The sequence below is a fragment of the Periplaneta americana genome, chromosome 12 (genome assembly GCF_040183065.1).
Source record: "Periplaneta americana isolate PAMFEO1 chromosome 12, P.americana_PAMFEO1_priV1, whole genome shotgun sequence".
Taxonomy (NCBI): Eukaryota; Metazoa; Arthropoda; class Insecta; order Blattodea; family Blattidae; genus Periplaneta; species Periplaneta americana.
In genome coordinates, this window is record NC_091128.1 from 161,682,716 (window position 1) to 161,703,160 (window position 20,445).

Genomic DNA, 20,445 nt, shown 5'->3' on the forward strand with positions numbered 1-20,445 from the left:
AAAAATGCGTAAATAGAAATCATTGTTTTATTATGCACAAAAGGAAACAAAGTACATTACTCACAGCTAACAGCCTTCAAAATAATCCCCCAAGGCTTCCTCACATCTTTGCCAACGGTGATGCAGGCATTGAATACCATCGGCTGTGTGCGATTCGTCTGTGTGTACCATCTCTCGTCGAAACATTGTTAAGATGTCCTCCCTGTTTGCAAACTGCTTCCCACGCAGTGGCTTCTTCAATTGTGAAATGAGATCAAAGTCGCATGGACTGAGATCAGGCGAGTAGGGAGGAGGTTCCAACACACTAACACCTAATGCTTCTTGTAGCTCAGAATGATACTGACGAGCATTTCTGCCACGAAGAACTGCAATTTTCAATGACTGCTGTTCAACTTTACTTACATCCATCTTGGAGCACAGCCTCTACCATTACTAACTTTTGCTTGTGATGTCAACTAGCCACCAATGCACACAGACAGAATCTGGCACTGGCATCCTGTACAACAGGTTTTCAAACGTATATACTGAACTAACTACATTTTCAGTTATTCGGAAGATATAACATAGTTGCCATGACTTATGAAATGACCATCGTAAATTGAATTAATCTGCTTCCTATGTCGAGTATATTTTGTAAAAGTTTTGATTTGATAGACATCTCAAAGCTACAATACTGATACAAGATCTATGGAATACAATAAATGAAATGAAATAACAAATGAAATAAAAGCACATACAACAACAAACTCATGTTTTTCCTACAATAAAATACACCATTATAATACTTTGTCTTGTTTCATAGTTTGAAACTGCTATTACCTGTCTGAAGCTTCAAATCACTGTAGTCTCATAATCAATGAGAATGAGATTCATGTTCACAATGCCTTCCTCAATAAGAACACTCTGAATGTATATGTACTGTATATGTATCCTGTGTTCTTACCCTTCCTCGACTGGTTATGTCCTCCCCATAGTTGTAGTTGGTGCCCACAGCAATATAGCCCTTCAGACCGCTGCGTGTGCCCTCATAGGCTAGGCTAACATTTTTCAGACATGTAACATGCTCCCACTCCTCCAACTCCATCTTTGTGTTAGGGATCACCTGGAAAAGAGGCAAGGATTTAATTTGTAACTGTGATTAAAAATGAATGTAGAGTCCTGCAAATATATCATATGGGCTTGGATTAAAATTAAAATTTTGTTTTATATAACAATGCTCGCAACTACCGATGTTATATCATCGTCGCCGGTGTGCTGGAATTTTGCCCCGCAGTACTTTTTTTACATGCCAGTAAATCTACTGACATGAGCCTGTCGCACTTAAGCACACTTAAAATGCCATCAACCTGGGCCGGAATTGAACCTGCAACCTCGGACACAGAAGGCCAGCACTATACCGACTGCGCCACCCAGGTCGACATGGGTTTGGATGTTAGCAGGCTGTGATAAATAAAATTGTATGTTGCATTACTACACGGGTTATTAACACTGGTTCCATATACTGGCCATGATTTCATATTTTCCTTCATAAGCACTGAAACCAGCATTCATTCTACATCATTAGTCCAAGGTATAATGCCTTACAGCCTGTGACTACAGTATGGTGCAAGACATTTACATTCTGTGAATAAATTCATACACAATTAAGGTGAATAAAATATGTCAATGGCTTATTCAAAGTCAGATCATGGACTGCAGATGATTGTACTAGTGTCTTATTTAACATGTTTATGTATGAAATATACAAATAAGTTACATTTCCCCTATAGTTTGAATAACAGTCTGCGTGATTTTTACTTAGACTATTTTCATAGTTTTAAATGCGTTCCTGTGAATACTGAACATCACTTCTCCTTAGGACATACCTCCCACGATACAGGTGAGAAAAGCAAGATGCTAAATCTCTCCTGTGCTGGAAATGGGAAGCGGTCATCTCTCTCTTCTATAGTCAACTCCTGGAACAATGAAACCAAGAATTGTACGATTCATGCTTAGAGAATTTGTGTAGCAACAATAATGACTGGTTGCTATACAGAGACTTAAAAAAAGGTGTCAGAACGGCAACTGGAATTACAAAACTGTCTATTCAATAAGTTTCAACTGCACTAGTAAAACTTCAATACCAATGAATAACAGAGAAAATCCTTTTTTCTTCTTCAAACAGAAATACTTGAATGTTCCAATATGCTGGAGATGTCTCATATCATCCTATTATTAATTATGCACTAAAAGGCAGTGTTTGAAAGTTCAGTATGATGCATGATAATACATGAGACATCTTCAGCATATCAAAACATTTAACTATTTCTGTTTGAAGAAGAAAAAAGGATTCAAGCCTGTTAAGTTTATGTTAATTGGGTTCAGATTAACTGTTGTTGAAATGAAGCTGACATGAAATTTTATTCCTTATTTTGTATAATGTTTGGTTTGCTTTAAAATGTAATTTATATATTTTTAAATTCTAATAGCAATGAAGATATGGTTGTGAAACTTGGACTCTCACTTAGAGAGAGAAACAGAGGTTAAGGGAATTCGAGAATAAGGTGCTTAGGAAAATATTTGAGGCTAAGAGTGATGAAGTTACAGGAGAATGGATAAAGTTACACAAAGCAGAACTGGACGAATTGTATTCTTCACCTAACTAGGAGCATTAAATCCAGACGTTTGAGATGGGCACAGCATGTAGCATATATGGGCGAATCCAAAAATGTATATAGTGTGTTAGTTGGGAGAGCTGAGAGAAAAAGACATTTGGGACGTAGATGGGAAGATCCTAATATTAAAATGGATTTGAGGGAGTTGGGATATGATAGTAGGGACTAGATTAATCTTCCACAGGATAGGAACCGATGGCAGGCTTATGTAAAGACGGCAATGAACCTCCGGGTTCTCTGAAAGCCATAAGTAAGTAAATAGCAATGAAGATGAAGTGCCTTCTAGTAAATAATAGTGACACTTTTAGATCTTTCTTCATCATCAACAGTATTGATGGATAATTTTCTGTCAGATGGTAGAAATGCATCAAATGAAAACTGTCACCATATTTATAGAAAAATTTTATAGATAGTCAAGAGCGCAAACTACAGAAAATAAATTGTAATGATGTAAATTTCCATCAATTTCGTGTGGGAAGAATACAATATTTGAGATGAAAATGAACAACATTAGAAGAGGTGTAGATTGGAATTTTTCTATTGGTGGCAATGAATAAGAAAATCACGTTTCAAATATTGTCTCTATCTTAATCTTCAGCTGGACAAAGAAATAGGGTGAGAAAGGATTCCTACTTATTGGGATCATCACAAACAGCTAATCTGTTTCACTAAAAGTAGAAAAAGTATAAAATATATGGGCAGGAATAACAAGCCAGAAGACTGAAAGTAGGATTGTTATACAATAAATAATGCTACACCCACAGATGATGTTAATGTCTACAGATCTTACCTTATCTTCTCCATTGAATTTGTAATACTTGTTGGTTGGTTCTGCAAGACTTGTTACTACACAGTACGTTTTGCTTTCCAGATGATATGTTGCAAAATGTGGAGTACAGCGTAGAGGAACTTTCCTTACTGGCCATGGGGCGTCATATGACAGATGTGTTGGAAGCACACATATACGAAGCTCTGCCTGTATTCGAAACATGTAAAATTCTTTGTAGTGTGCGAAGGATATCACAGAAAACAAATGAAAATGAATTTATAAGTTGTGAAGCAATAAGAAAGCTAGAGAGAACCTGGCTGTTAAAAATAATGGTTTACACGATTTTATGAATTTAACTATATCTAAGTTCATCATTTATATACTTTCATCGCACCTTTGACGTGTATTTACAATGTACCAGAAAGCTGTAATCAGAATTAAATTGAGGAATTGTGGATAATTTCAGAATACGAATCAAACAGAATTAGAAAATTCAATTAGATGAGTAAGTTAAATAAATAATAATGAACTAAAAATTAAAACTTCAGAAACAAGATAATGAATACATATCCACAGAACCAATCCCACTCAACGACCAAAATATATTTATATGCATATTCTTTTAACCTTTAGAATTAACTGTTAATTTAAATCAAAGTTAAATTATTGTCATTGCAGACAGAAAAAATTGGTAGTCTCTGTATCAAGTTAACAGCCAGTGATGATAACAATAACATAAGGGGCGGATGCAAAGGGGGGGATTAAGGGGATATATCCCCTCCCGAAATTTTGAGAAAAATACGAAACAAGAAACAAAAATAATATTAATTTTAATTCGTGAATGTACATAGGAATTAGAAAGTTTTCCACATAAATTCTCTTTGCTAAAATGTTAAATTCCAAGAACTGCAGGAAGACAGACACAGAGTTATTACTTCAAGACAGAGAGTCATGAAGAGTATTTTAGGCTTTCAATTTTCCTTCTCTTCTTAGACTATTTCATTAGTTAGCTCAAGGACAGGTTTTTAAATCATAAGGGAATCCTGAAGTCCATACAAACTTCGCTGCCTAAAAACATAGTGCGAGCATCAGATGAAGATTTAGAAACTGCAGTTGAGACTATAGTAAATCAGTGGCCCAATGATGTTGATGCATCACCAGAGTCTTTCTTCAATGAATTGAAGATGTGGAGAAGAAATTTCCTTGATCAGAAAAATCTTCACCTAATACCTACTTACTTTATATCATCTTTGAACAGGTGAAATGAAATTATTTTTCCCTGCACTCGCAAGGCGCTGAAACTTTCCTGCACGTTGCCTGTAACTACAGCAACACCAGAACGGTCGTTCTCAACAGTGCAGTATTTGAAGACTTACTTGAGGAGCATGATGGTAGCAGACAAATTAAATGGACTGGCCTTGATGTATATAGACTACATAAAAATGTAGAAGTAAAAGCTCATGAAGTACTGGATGAAATGTCTAAGAAGCCTCATCGCCTTCTTCTGTAAATGTCATTCTGTCATTGTTTTTGTATTGCAGTCATTGTAAATGTTAAAATTAAAAAATTATGGTTTATTTAACAATGCTCGCAATTGCCGAGGTTATATCAGCGTCGCCGGTGTGCCGGAAATTTTTCCCTCAGGACTTCTTTTACATGCCAGTAAATCGACTGATATGAGGCCTGTCGCATTTAATCACACTTAAATACCATCGAGCTGGGTTGGGGTAGGAATCGCAACTTCGAGCACAGAAGGCTATACCGACTACGCTACTCATGCCAACTTGTAAATGTTTGTGACTCGAAAACAAATTGTGAGCATATAAACTTATTTCTCATTACTCCATTTTTACTGTCTCCTCAAATCCCTCCCCGAAAAAAAATCCTGCGTCCGGCCCTGAATAACATATCACTTCAAGCCACGTAAATAGAGAACTACATAAAAAGAAATAAGAAATGACATAGTACACTGATGATAACAAATACAGAAAATATTCAATGAACTAAACCTACCACATAAATTCTGAAATTACTTCTATGTCTTGTTACCAAAATGCAAAAAGTTATTTTTAATAATAAAATGTCATATTATGCAACAATCAATTTTATTTGTTACGATGATGGATGGTAGTGGTCATGGTTGTGATATAGGTGGCCATGGCTGAGACAAAGATTGGCAGCAGTAGGAATAGCAGTGATAACAGTAGCAGTGGAGGTGATGGTAGAGATATCAGTTATTTTTCCATTCTGTCAAGAAAACATTTAATAAAAATTCAGTTTTTCAACTAATAAATTTTCAGTTAAAAAAAACTGATGCAGTAGTTATGCCATACTTAAATTAACTGCATCTCTAATTCTACTTTCCAGAATCTGCTGAACTCTTAGTGAACATGAAATATTCCAACTTAAATGCTACTCTAGAGTTCACGGTATGTTAGCCTGTACATAAAAGTGTGTACCTTCTTGTTGAAGTAGAGGAACCCTTGTGGGCAGTTGATATTGTGAAACGGAGCAAAGCAGGTGACAGCGCCATCAATCCCCATGGGGTGAGTTCGCAGCTCTCCACGAGAGGTTAGGAATAACCAGTGGGGATATGGACCACATATAAATACCTGCAATTACATATTAAAATAATAATAATAATAATAATAATAGAGATTTAATAATAATAATAGAGATTTATCCTTCGAAGAGGTGGAAAAATTCAAATATCTTGGAGCAACAGTAACAAATATAAATGACACTCGGGAGGAAATTAAACGCAGAATAAATATGGGAAATGCGTGTTATTATTCGGTTGAGAAGCTCTTATCATCCAGTCTGCTGTCGAAAAATCTGAAAGTTAGAATTTATAAAACAGTTATATTACCGGTTGTTCTGTATGGTTGTGAAACTTGGACTCTCACTCTGAGAGAGGAACATAGGTTAAGGGTGTTTGAGAATAAGGTGCTTAGGAAAATATATGGGGCTAAGCGGGATGAAGTTACAGGAGAATGGAGAAAGTTACACAATACAGAACTGCACGCATTGTATTCTTCACCTGACATAATTAGGAACTTAAAATCCAGACGTTTGAGATGGGCAGGGCATGTAGCACGTATGGGCGAATCCAGAAATGCATATAGAGTGTTAGTTGGGAGACCGGAGGGAAAAAAGACCTTTAGGGAGGCCGAGACGTAGGTGGGAGGATAATATTAAAATGGATTTGAGGGAGGTGGGGTATGATGATAGAGACTGGATTAATCTTGCACAGGATAGGGACCGATGGCGGGCTTATGTGAGGGCGGCAATGAACCTTCGGTTTCCTTAAAAGCCATTTGTAAGTAAGTAAGTAAGTAATAATAATAATAATAGTAATAATAATAGTGATATATAATATCATATTTTATTACAAAGATTCCCTGGTTTTTTAAACTAAATACACATAGCTTTAAGAAAGAAATAATAGATTTTTTTATGGAATAGTTTTCTAATTTATCTTTATTTTTTACTAATTATAATTAATCATATTATTAATTGGTTCTACTTTATTTGTTCTGCATTTTGTTCTCTTATTTTCATTCTTTACTATTATAATCAGTAATTTTTAAATGGTTCTACATTTTGTTTTTACTATATTTGTTTGTTTTTTTTTTTTAATTTATTACTAATTATAGTTAAGGACCACTAAATGATTGCACATTGTTTTTACTGCACTTTATTATTTTATTTCTTATTAATCATAATTAATAACTACTACATGGTTCTACATTTTGCCTTTAGATCGTTTTGTTTTTGTTTTTTAAAACAAAATATCTGATTTTTGTAGCCTTTGTAAAAGATTGCATCTATTGAACTGACTTCCGAACAGAGGCAATGCTTTTTTTGGCATCCACTGTATTTTAATGTGTGTATTTTATTCGAGTAAATTGTTATTGCTATTATTATTAATCCCAGTCACTAGTCAATACAGCATACATACACCATTGTATCCTGCTATGTTGCTGAAATAGCGCAGCTGGCAGACATTGGCCTCAAGCTGTTGTTCTGGGTCCACAGGTTTTTTCCTTGACCTGTAATGATATAAAAACACTTTTGGATGAAAAGTATAAACACAAAAATGAGTAAGAGGGTGGAAGATGGAACACTTGAAAGATCAAGTCTGAACTTATTTCTCAGATATCACACTGAATGAAGCATTTAACTTGTGTCTGTTGATGAAGTTCCGCCAAGCCATACATTCTCCTAAATATGAATGGCAGGTTATAAAAGAATAGTGTTATAAAATTCTAACTTGGACTCTCATTTTGAGAGAGGAACAGAGATTAAGGGTGTTTGAGAATAAGGTTCTTAGGAAAATATTTGGGGCTAAGAGGGATGAGGTTACAGGAGAATGGAGAAAGTTACACAACGCAGAACTGCACGCATTGTATTCTTCACCTGACATAATTAGGAACATTAAATCCAGACGTTTGAGATGGGCAAGGCATGTAGCATGTATGGGCGAATCCAGAAATGCACATGGAGTGTTAGCTGGGAGGCCAGAGGGAAAAAGACCTTTGGGGAGGCCGAGACGTAGATGGGAAGATATTATTAAAATGGATTTGAGGGAGGTGGGATATGATGGTAGAGACTGGATTAATCTTGCTCAGGATAGGGAACAATGGTGGGCTTATGTGAGGGCGGCAATGAACCTCTGGGTTCCTTAAAAGCTAGTAGGTTATAAAATTCTTTCTGAAAGGCACTGAACAGTATATATAGGCCTAATGACTAGAGATACCTGGTTTTCACAAACCACGGATTTGCGAAATACGGTTTTCCAGCTGATAAAAGCAAACATTTTATATTTCAGTTGATAAAAGCAACATTTTACATTTCAAGTCCTTCCAGGTCAAAATAACGTTAAGTTTAAATTCGCGAAATAACGCGAATTTTTTATCACCAATCTATTGGAAATTAGTATTATTCAAGAGAAAATTTGAATTTATTTACGAAATTTTAATTTAAAATGCCAAAATTTAGTAAAAAAAAATTTCTCTTGAAAAACACTAATTCCGAAAAAATTTGTGCTAAAAACAAAAAATTTCGCGTCACTTCCCGAGTTTAAACCTACGATATTTTGACCTGGAAGGGCTTGAAACACATTTTTTTTTTATCAGCTGAAAAACTATATTTCGCGAATCCGTGTTTGTGAAAATCAGGTATCTGTACTTATTATTTATCCTTACAATATAAAATGCCAGATGAAATGAAATGAGAGATGTGGTAAGTGTAATCCATACCTGGACCTCCGTTCCCTGATGAGAATGTTGTGTGCAAGTCGCCTGAATCTGAGTTTGAGGTACCCACGAGGGTAGCGGTAAGCCTGGTACAAGAGCAGCTCATCATCCAGCCTCACGACAAGCAGCGGACGACTGCCGTGGTGCCCCAGTGCCACCATCAGTATCTCCCGTACCTGGCAGTCATACGCGATGGGCGTGGTGTTCTCCACCATCTGCACTGGCGTGGGGATAGCCCCTAGGCTGTCCACCAGCACTCGCAACCCTTGACCAAAGTTCCGCACTAGGTAGCTGAGCCTGAAGTCAGGCAAAGTGTATATCTCCAGGTTTCCATTGTCTCGCGTTACCAGAATCCAATACGTAGGCTTCACTTCTTGCAGGTACTTGTGCCACCTGAAATACATACATACAGAAATCTTAAATAAACAAAACAATAACACTGATCATCAAGTATAAGTGTTATGTCCAAAACCAATCAATAATAGATACAGTAAGATGTTATTTTAACGTTACAGTTTTTATAATGATTTCAAGCTTGGCAGAACTACCATAAAATAATGTAGTTGATTCTGGTTGTTAAGGAAGCCTGCAAATTACACTTCTAGATAATGAATTTGAATGGATCTGCAAATACACAACCCATTTTAGCGAAATTCTGAATCTGTTCCAAACATCTGTGATCGATTATTATACTGTTTTCTCGTTTTCCCCTCGTCTTTGCTTTGTTCTTGTCTTCCCGTTCTCTCTGTATTCCCCTTGACCACCTTATCTTTCTTTTGTTCTCCTCGTATTCCTCTTGTTGTTTTTAAATTCCCCTTATTCTCCTTGTTGTCCCTTGTTGTCTTTGAATTCCCCTTGTTGTCTTTGAGGTCCCCTTATTCTCCTTGTATTCCCCTTGTCTTTGAGGTCCCCTTATTCTCCTTGTATTCCCCTTGTTGTCTTTGAATTGCCCTTGTTGTCTTTGAGGTCCCCTTATTCTCCTTGTATGTTCCTTGTTGTCTTTGAATTCCCGTTGTTGTCTTTGAAGTCCCCTTATTCTCCTTGTATTCCCCTTGTTGTCTTTGAGGTCCCCTATTCTCCTTGTATTCCCCTTGTTGTCTTTGAGGTCCCCTTATTCTCCTTGTATTCCCGTTGTTGTCTTTGAGGTCCCCTTATTCTCTTTGTATTCCCCTTGTTGTCTTTGAGGTCCCCTTATTCTCCTTGTTGTCTTTGAAGTCCCCTTATTCTCCTTGTATTCCCCTTGTTGTCTTTGAGGTCCCCTTATTCTCCTTGTATTCTCCTTGTTGTCTTTGAATTCCCGTTGTCTTTGATGTCCCCTTATTCTCCTTGTATTCCCCTTGTTATCTTTGAGGTCCCCTTATTCTCCTTGTATGTCCCTTGTTGTCTTTGAGGTCCCCTTATTCTCCTTGTATTGCTCTTGTTGTCTTTGAATTCCCCTTGTTGTCTTTGAGGTCCCCTTATTCTCCTTGTATGTCCCTTGTTGTCTTTGAATTCCCCTTGTTGTCTTTGAGGTCCCCTTATTCTCCTTGTATTCCCCTTGTTGTCTTTGAGGTCCCCTTATTCTCCTTGTATTCCCCTTGTTGTCTTTGAGGTCCCCTTATTCTCCTTGTATTCCCGTTGTTGTCTTTGAGGTCCCCTTATTCTCCTTGTATTCCCCTTGTTGTCTTTGAGGTCCCCTTATTCTCCTTGTTGTCTTTGAAGTCCCCTTATTCTCCTTGTATTCCCCTTGTTGTCTTTGAGGTCCCCTTATTCTCCTTGTATTCTCCTTGTTGTCTTTGAATTCCCGTTGTCTTTGAGGTCCCCTTATTGTCCTTGAATGTCCCTTGTTGTCTTTGAATTCCCCTTGTTGCCTTTGAGGTCCCCTTATTCTCCTTGTATTCCCCTTGTTGTCTTTGAGGTCCCCTTATTCTCCTTGTATTCCCCTTGTTGTCTTTTATTCCCCTTGTTGTCTTTGAGGTCCCCTTATTCTCCTTGTATGTCCCTTGTCTTTGAATTCCCCTTGTTGCCTTTGAGGTCCCCTTATTCTCCTTGTATTCCCCTTGTTGTCTTTGAAGTCCCCTTATTCTCCTTGTATTCCCCTTGTTGTCTTTGAGGTCCCCTTATTCTTCTTGTATTCCCCTTGTTGTCTTTGAGGTCCCCTTATTCTCCTTGTATGTCCCTTGTCTTTGAATTCCCCTTGTTGCCTTTGAGGTCCCCTTATTCTCCTTGTATTCCCCTTGTTGTCTTTGAGGTCCCCTTATTCTCCTTGTATTCCCCTTGTTGTCTTTGAGGTCCCCTTATTCTTCTTGTATTCCCCTTGTTCTCTTTGTTTCATTTCTCGCACAATCCACACATAATTCTACGTAAGGATATGCAGCGTAATAAAGCTATGCAACTTTCGACAGGTGAATGCACCTCCACATACTCCTACATAACCTATGCAGCATAGCAAAGCTATGCAACTGTTGTCACGTCATTGCATCCACATGTAGTTCTACGTAAAGATACACATGAGAAAGCTATACAATTGTCGACTTTTTTAAGTGATAACAGAATCCACTACACATCATAGTTACAAGTTTTTATAACTATTGTATTAAAATTATTCTCATACAAATGATCAGAAATTTGAAGAACTGTAATTGAGGAAAGTATCCATGCAACCCCAGTAGGAAAAAACAACATTAAATTCTGAAGTATAAGTCTGTCAGTACTCACCAAGGTGTTTCACCAATCATAGACATGACAGTGGTACTGCTTGGTTCTGGTATGACAGGTGGTTCAAATAGTGGAACTTCTGTTTCTCCATACAACATTTCATCTTCATCATCAACTTCCCTGATGGCAAAAAGCAATGTAAAGAAATACTTCCTCATACAAAGGTAATTTTTAAAATATAGAAACTGCCGAATTTGTAAACAGTAACAGAATTCGTTAGTTTTGGGAACTATAAAATATTTACTGAAACATTAGTAGAAGCATGTGCCTACTTTTTAAAGTTATCTTCAGTCTTGATGTCTTTCTTGGACTTAATTTCAACTTCATCCTCTGGAAGGCTAGTGGAGAATAACCCGCTTACATCCCGGTATGCACATAATGTAATGATGTATGGTTTCTGAGAAGAAAAAGGTTATAATTAACATCAGTTACTGTGAGTTTAATAATTGAAATCAGTATTTGTCAAAGACTTTATTCACAAGGAAATTCATAATGAGCTCACGACAAAATCTTCCCTCAAACTGGGCAAACATATCTTCATAGCAGATAGAAAAATGTAAAACAATGTTTATATATGTGTTTCCTTTAGAATCGCCCACACTATCACCCCTCAATACATGGTCCTTTCCTTTTGAATCACTCTGTATAAAACATGTATACTCTAAGTTAAACTAAACTTTGAGCTCAGAATTATTACGAATTTAAAATATCTTTTATAAGTATTATACTTACAAGAGAGATAGAAGGTCGTGTGACACTCAATCTACCTTGACCACGACTTTCCTTCAGTGTTAGCAAGATCACCTGACCATCTTCACTAAGAATCACGACATGTGGGTCTGCTGACGATGCATGTATAATGGGTGAACCCAAATCCAGGGGGATGTGCTGCACCTGCTCAACCCCTTGCAGCAAACGCACACCCATTTGCGACACCTGAAAATAAAGAAATCTTACAATCAAGTATATACTGCGTTTATTCGTAAATAAGACTCCGCTGCATATAAGACCCTCTCTCCTAATTTTCTGAAGGCTGAAAGAAAATATTTTGCCTTTTATATTGGAGAAAATATTACCATAACTCCATAAGCAATAATTTTGAACAATTCTGTGCTACATGAGGCATTCAGAAATTAAATTGATTAACTCTCCTAAGACTGATTTGAGAAAATACAGGCCAAATTTTAAAACTTAAGTTTCCATACAGTAATCAGTAAACAGAACAGATGCTGCGATCTGCATGACCATGGCTGAAGTTAATCACTTTGGAATTGATTAATTTTGTCCTTTGGATGCTTCTAACTGCATTATTCAATTACAGTGAAAGTGGAGTTAGTCAATTTGGCTTCTGAATGCTTCATATCTGCTGAAAGGCTGAATGCTGGCCAGTAACTCACCTTCCCCCCCCCCCACCCTGTTCCTAAGCCTCCCATTCTAGCCAGTGACTCAGACCCTTCTCTTCACTACTGGTACATCTTATGATCTACAATTATTTTTTACTATGATAATGAATTAATTTTCTTGCAATGTATTTTGAAGGATGTTGTTTGTTTATCAGTTATTTTGTTTCGATTCACTATTAATTTTTTTATATATGCACATACAGGACTCTAATTTTTTTTTTGGCATTGAAAGCCAGAAAAAAAAAAGAGGGGTTTTAAAGCGAGTAAGTACAGTATGTTGCAAAATACTATTTCATTACCGTAACTTGGGGTTACTTTGCTCCAAATAAATAAAAAGTTGAAACCTATGTAATTTTTGTTGAACATAATAATATCAATACCTTCTATTTAACCCAAATTAGTTAATAAAATTATAAAAAAAATAATTCCGTAAAAATGTAATTTTCTAAGTCTATTTTAATTAAAATATTAGAAAAATGGAGCAAAGTAACCTCAAGTTATGGTACCTTACATGGTGGGGGAAAAAATTAATGGGGGTGGTTGTGGTGACCATGGGGTAATAATACAATAAATCATAATCATCATCATTCAAACAAGTATAAGGCCTATGGCCTGTTACAGTCTCAGTGGTCATTCTTGGTTGGAAGTCTATTCCGATTCATTCGTTGGACATGGTTTTTCCACTGCAGCTGGTACTTGTTTATAAACTGTCAGACTGGTTGTAATTGAAGTTCTTGCATGATATTCTCATTTCTTTTGTGGTCCAAGCGACTATATCCTAGTGCTGCTCTCATAGATTTCATTTCCCAGGCTGTTATTCTGCTGATATTCGTACTTCTCATTGTCCATGCTTCACTTCCATAACATATTACAGGTCCAGCTAGTTTTACACAAACGTGATCTTGTGTGTTGCTTACAAACATAAGTAACCTAAATGTCACAGAAGCTTACAATATCAACAGATAATGCAGAATCCAATCCTTCAGCTGTAAATTCAGCATATTTTTTCCTGACGAATTTTAAGAAACTTCAAATGCAAGACTCTTGATCCTGATAGCAAGAAACATTATTTCCCAATTAAATATCCATATTAAAAAGTAAAGCCTGGAAATTCTCAGAAAATGCAAAGATTAATTATTGTTTTGCAGACCATGCTCCCTAGAAAAAGATGCTGATGCTTACTTGAATTATATATCTATTATAGCCAAGGTTGCCTGCATATACAGTGGGTCCCTGTGTGCTGAACCCTGAGTTGTCCACCTCATTAATCTCCAACCCAGTCTGCAGCACCTATAAAACAAAAAGACAGTTACATGAATTAAGTGAGGTGTTGTTTAATATATCACAAGTTTCAAGCAGCACTGCAAATACTACTACGTTTCGTGCAAGGTATGAGTCGCTTCTGCAGATATGTGCAAAATACAGTTTGATGATAGAGCAAAACATTTCTTATACAGTATAACACTGTTCACACTTATATTCCATAAATACAACTACTCATTTAAAATCTGTTAGCAATGCTCCATAGACACGAGCTAAATGACGTAGTGCAAAACAAGTCATTTATAATTATGCTGTGTCAACTATACATTTAATTTGTATTAGAATGACACAACGATAATGTAAATTTACAAAGAAACTCACCATGGTGGAATCTTGTTGACTGAGAATCATGAAGGCATGGGTATGCTCCTGCTCACCCTTGTGGGGATCTTCCGCCAATTCTTTGCTTCCAATTACTGTCCACATGTCCACACAGCCTGGTAGTTCGAATGTAGTCACTACCTGCACAAAACAATTTCCGTATGGAGAAACTTTGATAAAATCAGGAATAATGAGTGTTAATAATAATAATGATAATGATAATAATAATAATAATAATAATAATAATAATGTTTTATTTTCGCGGCAGAGTTAAGGCCATAAGGCCTTCTCTTCCACTTAACCAGCCTTAATCAATACAATACATATTTGAATTACAAATATTAACACTACACTTAAAAGGTTCTCCAGCTATATTCTTCAGTTAAGTTTTAAAGTTTTAAAGACTAGTAGACTACATATTTATTTAAATTTAGATAAACCTATAAGGTAAAGTAGTAACTTAATTTATGAGCTAATTTAATTCAATCAATTATAATTAATTTAAGATTTGAGTTAGCTAGTAAAATTATGAAAATTAATTTAATATAAGCTTACTAGGACTATGTTACAGGGAGAAAAAAAAAATATATATATATATATATATAAATCTAAAATATATTTCTATAATGAGAATATTAATGTAATTGCCATCAGAGGTTTTGTAAATCTATTTACAAAAATTAATGATAATAATAAGAATGGACAGATGTTAGTTTCATTATAGGTAACAAATATTAATCAGCAATTAATCTGTTAAGTAAGAATTTATGTAATTTTGACCTAAATGAAGTTATTGTCCAACAACCCCTTACATCACTCGGAAGCGAGTTCCAATTTCTAGCAACTGAAACTGTATAAGATGAAGAATATAAAGATGTCTTGTGGTAAGGTATAATGAGTAAATTGTTATGATGAGATCTTGTACTTAGCTGATGATATGCAGATCAATTTTGAAAACGAGAAGCCAAATAGATTGGGGTAGCGGTGCACAGAATTTGAAATAAGAGAACAAGAGAATGCAGGGCTCATCGATCGCTTAGCCTTAGCCAAGACAGAGTTTGGAAAGACGGGGAAACATAATCATACTTACGAATATTACAAATATAACGGATGCACGCATTATGCACACGTTGTAGTCTGCTGCTCAAATTTGCATTTAGGTTACTTAATATAATATCGCAGTAGTCAAAGTGTGGCATCACGAGTGTTTGTACAAGGATTAATTTTAATTTATCGGGAAGAAAGTGCTTCAGTCGCTTTAATGAGTGAATAATAGAAAATATTTTTTTGGAAGTGTGATTCACTTGTTCATTCCATTCCAGGTGACAATCCATATAAATACCAAGGTTCTTTACAGTCGAGCTGTGTTATGATTTACCAGAACAAAATCCAGAAATTCTTTTCCCCCCAATGGCGGTACTTAAATTATGCCAGTCACCCCAGAGACGTGAAGTAATAAAATTGTAGGCTTTTCATCACTGGAGCATAGCTTATCATGCAGATGAAATTGAAGAAATATGCGCTTAAATGTGCCATTAAAGTAATAAAAGATGTTCCTTATTTAATATAAATTCAAATTAACACTGACAATATTTCCCAGCTGGCACTTAGCAACTGGAATTAGTGTAGGCCTACACCCACGTTCATAGTTCTAAGTTGGTCCAGACAAAACATGGTAGAGTGCTGACATAATATTCATCCTATGTTTCTTTTCTACGATCTCACAAACTGGACGTTACCGAAAGGCAATGTGTTAAAATACAGGGTGTTTCAGGAGGAATAGTAAATATTTTAGGGGGTGATAGTATGGACTGTTCTGAGTAAAAAAAAACTCATATAAACATATTATGTCCAATTTTTATTGGGTACAGAGATATAGCTGTTAAAAAATTCCATATAACATATGTCCAAAGATATAGCTGTTAGACTGTAACCCAAAAAGGTGTTAAGCAAAGGTAAATGATTACGTTCAATACACTGTCATTTCGTGTGTTGCTACTCCAGTTGCTATGGGCTTATTTATCGATTGTCATTTTTGTTTTGAAGATCAAGTTGTGAAGTTGTGCTTTAGTTTACATAAATGATACATCATCTAAACCTAACATTCCCAGGAAGATGGATCGGCAAATATGGTCACGTTTCTTGGCCACCAAGGTCCCCGGACTTTACCCCTTTAGATTTTTGCCTGTGGGGATGGTTGAAAGGCGAAGTCTACAAAGAAAAAGTAAACACAATAGCCGATTTAATCGTTCGGATTATGAATAATGCTATCTTCATAAGAGAATGCCAAGTCATTTCGCCACTTAAAATTCACACCTGTGGTCTCACTGATCGCTGAAGAACACAGAGAGCCCCATTCTTCCCGTATCCTGATGTGGTGAACAGTTCAATGTCTGGGTCCTGCACATTGGAGAATTCTTCAGATAAGAATGCTGGTTCTCCCATTGAGATGTTCCCACATGGACCAATATTGAGAAGACTGTCGCACACCTGGAAATCATCAGCATCGCACATACATTATATCACACATTCCTTAAAGCCAATGAAGATATTATCAAGCCCAAGTACTGTTCAACTAACTTCAAAGACGTATGAAGCAATCTGCACAGAAGTCTGGGCCTCACTTCCATACACCTCGAGTTCGTCCAAATCACGGATGTCAGCCACATCTGAAGCCATCCAGTCTCCTAGAATAACAAACAAAACCTAGGTGTCACTCAGTTCAAGTTATCTTATGTGTGCTGTATAACTACTTGAAAGTGAGAACAGTTGTGATAATGCAATGAACAGATCATTAGACTCGTAGTTTAGTATTAACAGCAATAAAAAAAAAAAAGAGGCACGCACATGCACAAGTGCACACGCACACACTCACAATTTCTTTCCATAAAATTAGGGTGCAGGGATTATTCGAGTATATATGGTAATAATAATGCAGTTGAACACCTGTATTACATTTTTCAAGGGACTCTGAAAAAAAATATGTAAACTGAAAGGAAGTGTACATTATGAGAAATGATTTTGAGTATATCTACGTAATTTCGTTTTATTCAATTTTTTGTTTATGGTGTTAAAAAATTCTCTTACATGTTCTGAATTCATGATATATCATTTCTATGTATATATTCAATATGGATCAATTATGTTGCTGGAATGTATTAATAAAGTTAGGTTAGTCAGAATGGGAAAAGTTACTTTGTACACAATTTTACGAAAGTTGTTTTTTTAAGTATATATATTTTTATAACTCATGAACTATTAAAGCTAGAGAACTGAATTTTTGCATACTGATTATTTACATAGTATAGAAAAATTAGATTATAATTATGGCCATAGTTTGGAATTATTAATAAAATTACTGTCACTAATGTCCATATAATTCTGTATTATTTTTTTAAATACAAAGTTCAAAAATATATTGCATACAAACTATAAGTTTATATGTTGAGATGATAATCTATGTTGTATAATAATATGTTCTTTACATTTCCTGAAAAAATTAAAGATAGTAATTAAATATGAAGAGTTCTATGCTTACCTAAATTTGTACTTGCATACTACATTTTTTTTCATGCACTAATGAAATATTTTTATAGAAAACTGATAAAAGAAAATGGTTATCTTATGAGTTATTTGTGTTGCTGAAACCACTGTGAAACTGCAGTAAAATGTTTGTTCACTTCTGACTATTTTTGCTAGTGAAAACCTAATAGTTGTTGTTGTTGTTTTCTAATGCCAGGCGTTTGACAATAAAGTCATTTGACCTCTTGCACTCCAATATTTTTCAAAGATATTATCATGGCCAGCCACTGAAGCACAGATTTTGAGGTGTTCCAAATCCATTTCTTGGTGAAAACCTAATAGTGAAACAGCCTCCATTTTCTGAAAATTTCTGTGCCTCTCCTACAATTCTGCCCTTACGCATACCAAGAACATTGATACATAGAATGATTTGTAATCAATGCTTGGAACTTTTATAACATCCAGGACTATATCAAATATTACAAAGATTAAATATTTAATTTAGAAAAGATAAATTATTTATCACACACATTATTTTATAATACGATATCCTCTATGGCATAATATTCACTGATCTGGTGGTTTTTCCATAAACTAGGAAGTAAATAGATTATCAAATTATTCATCCTTCAGTGAATTGTTCTTCAAACAACATGAGAAAAAATTAACGAACACCATAGAGTTAACAATACAATTAAGAAGTGAACACAATCTGAACCAACCAATTACACAACTCTGACTGCTTGCACAATACATAAAGATCTTCTGCTACAGCACATGTGTTTTCAGATGCCTCGCAAGAAGAACAATTAATATATATTTTCAGCAACAGAGAGATATTTTGATCAAACCATGTATCTTTCCCCTCTAATTAGAGATCACAGGAACTACGTAAAGAATAAAAAAAATATTGTGAATTTTCCCTACTGGGATTAAATGAAGTATGGATTAGTATGGTACAGACACCAAATCACAGAAATCTGAAAATATGTCTCACTCTAAAAACAGAACCGTCAAGCAAGAAGTTGCATGATTAATACCGAGTGTGTCTAGCCTCTTCTTTTTCGCAGGTTGGTCAGGTTTTGGGGCATACGTCTTCTCCTCCAATGTGAACACTGTGCTCTGCTCCTTCTCTGTGAATCGAAGCAGCAGTGAATTGCCCAGCCTGGAGCCCAGGAACAAGTAGTTGTCCTCACACACGCAAGTCTGAAAAGGGCGAGAAGGACTTACAACACGTACGTTCAAATTACAGTAAAGGAATATTACTACCTTCAATAATTTCACAGGAGACTTCATGAATGCCACACACAAACTGCACAAAAAATACAACAAAATCACGCACTTGACACTCGGATTGCTGGCATGCCAATTGAGAATAAATAAGTGAAACAGAAGAAAGGTGAGTGGGGGAAGTTAGTCAGGTAAGTAGGGATGTTTGGGAATGCTTGTTGTGCAGTAGTTAAATGGAACAAAAGTAGAGTATGGCTGTTTTGGTTTTTTCCACAGCTACCCTTCATATGCAAGGAATTTCCAGCTATCGAGTACAGTTAACCAAAACATATTAGACTGTGCTGACGACCAAACAATCCAGAATCTTATTTGTTCTACAAAGTATGCAAATTTGGGGATTTATGCTGACGACCAAACAATCCAGAATCTTATTTTTTCTACAAAGTATGCAAATTTGGGGATTTATGCTGACAACAAAACAATCCACAATCTTATTTTTTCTACAAAGTATGCAAATTTGGGGATTTATGCTGACAACAAAACAATCCACAATCTTATTTTTTCTACGAAGTATGCAAATTTGGGGATTTATGCTGACGACCAAACAATCCAGAATCTTATTTTTTTACAAAGTATGCAAATTTGGGGATTTATGCTGATGATCAAACAATCCAGAATCTTATTTTTTCTACAATGTATGCAAATTTGGGGATTTATGCTGATGACTGAATAATCCAGAATCTTATTTTTTCTACAAAGTATGCAAATTTGGGGATTTATGCTGACAACAAAACAGTCCACAATCTTATTTTTTCTACGAAGTATGCAAATTTGGGGATTTATGCTGATGACCAAACAATCCAGAATCTTATTTTTTCTACAAAGTATGCAAATTTGAGGATTTATGCTGATGACCAAACAATCCACAATCTTATTTTTTCTACGAAGTATGCAAATTTGGGGATTTATGCTGATGACCAAACAATCCAGAATCTTATTTTTTCTACAAAGTATGCAAATTTGGGGATTTATGCTGACAACAAAACAGTCCACAATCTTATTTTTTCTACGAAGTATGCAAATTTGGGGATTTATGCTGATGACCAAACAATCCAGAATCTTATTTTTTCTACAAAGTATGCAAATTTGGAGATTTATGCTGATGACCAAACAATCCACAATCTTATTTTTTCTACGAAGTATGCAAATTTGGGGATTTATGCTGATGACCAAACAATCCAGAATCTTATTTTTTCTACAAAGTATGC

The 20,445-nt window shown here is 35.6% G+C and overlaps 1 protein-coding gene across 1 annotated transcript in view; it reads right to left on the minus strand.

The window, feature by feature from the left end:
- The window catches only part of Cpsf160 (cleavage and polyadenylation specificity factor subunit 1), a 36,529-nt gene that overhangs the window by 8,737 nt on the left and 7,347 nt on the right, over nucleotides 1-20,445 (minus strand). The window contains exons 6-19 of the mRNA XM_069842409.1: nucleotides 18,988-19,153; nucleotides 17,006-17,112; nucleotides 16,742-16,915; nucleotides 14,426-14,566; nucleotides 13,964-14,071; nucleotides 12,111-12,314; nucleotides 11,651-11,775; nucleotides 11,379-11,498; nucleotides 8,685-9,074; nucleotides 7,385-7,475; nucleotides 5,883-6,035; nucleotides 3,445-3,630; nucleotides 1,866-1,955; nucleotides 944-1,102 (exon numbers count right to left, since the gene is read on the minus strand). Of these exons, the coding sequence (XP_069698510.1) occupies nucleotides 944-1,102; nucleotides 1,866-1,955; nucleotides 3,445-3,630; nucleotides 5,883-6,035; nucleotides 7,385-7,475; nucleotides 8,685-9,074; nucleotides 11,379-11,498; nucleotides 11,651-11,775; nucleotides 12,111-12,314; nucleotides 13,964-14,071; nucleotides 14,426-14,566; nucleotides 16,742-16,915; nucleotides 17,006-17,112; nucleotides 18,988-19,153 (2,214 nt within the window). The remainder of the gene's footprint in view (nucleotides 1-943; nucleotides 1,103-1,865; nucleotides 1,956-3,444; nucleotides 3,631-5,882; nucleotides 6,036-7,384; nucleotides 7,476-8,684; nucleotides 9,075-11,378; nucleotides 11,499-11,650; nucleotides 11,776-12,110; nucleotides 12,315-13,963; nucleotides 14,072-14,425; nucleotides 14,567-16,741; nucleotides 16,916-17,005; nucleotides 17,113-18,987; nucleotides 19,154-20,445) is intronic.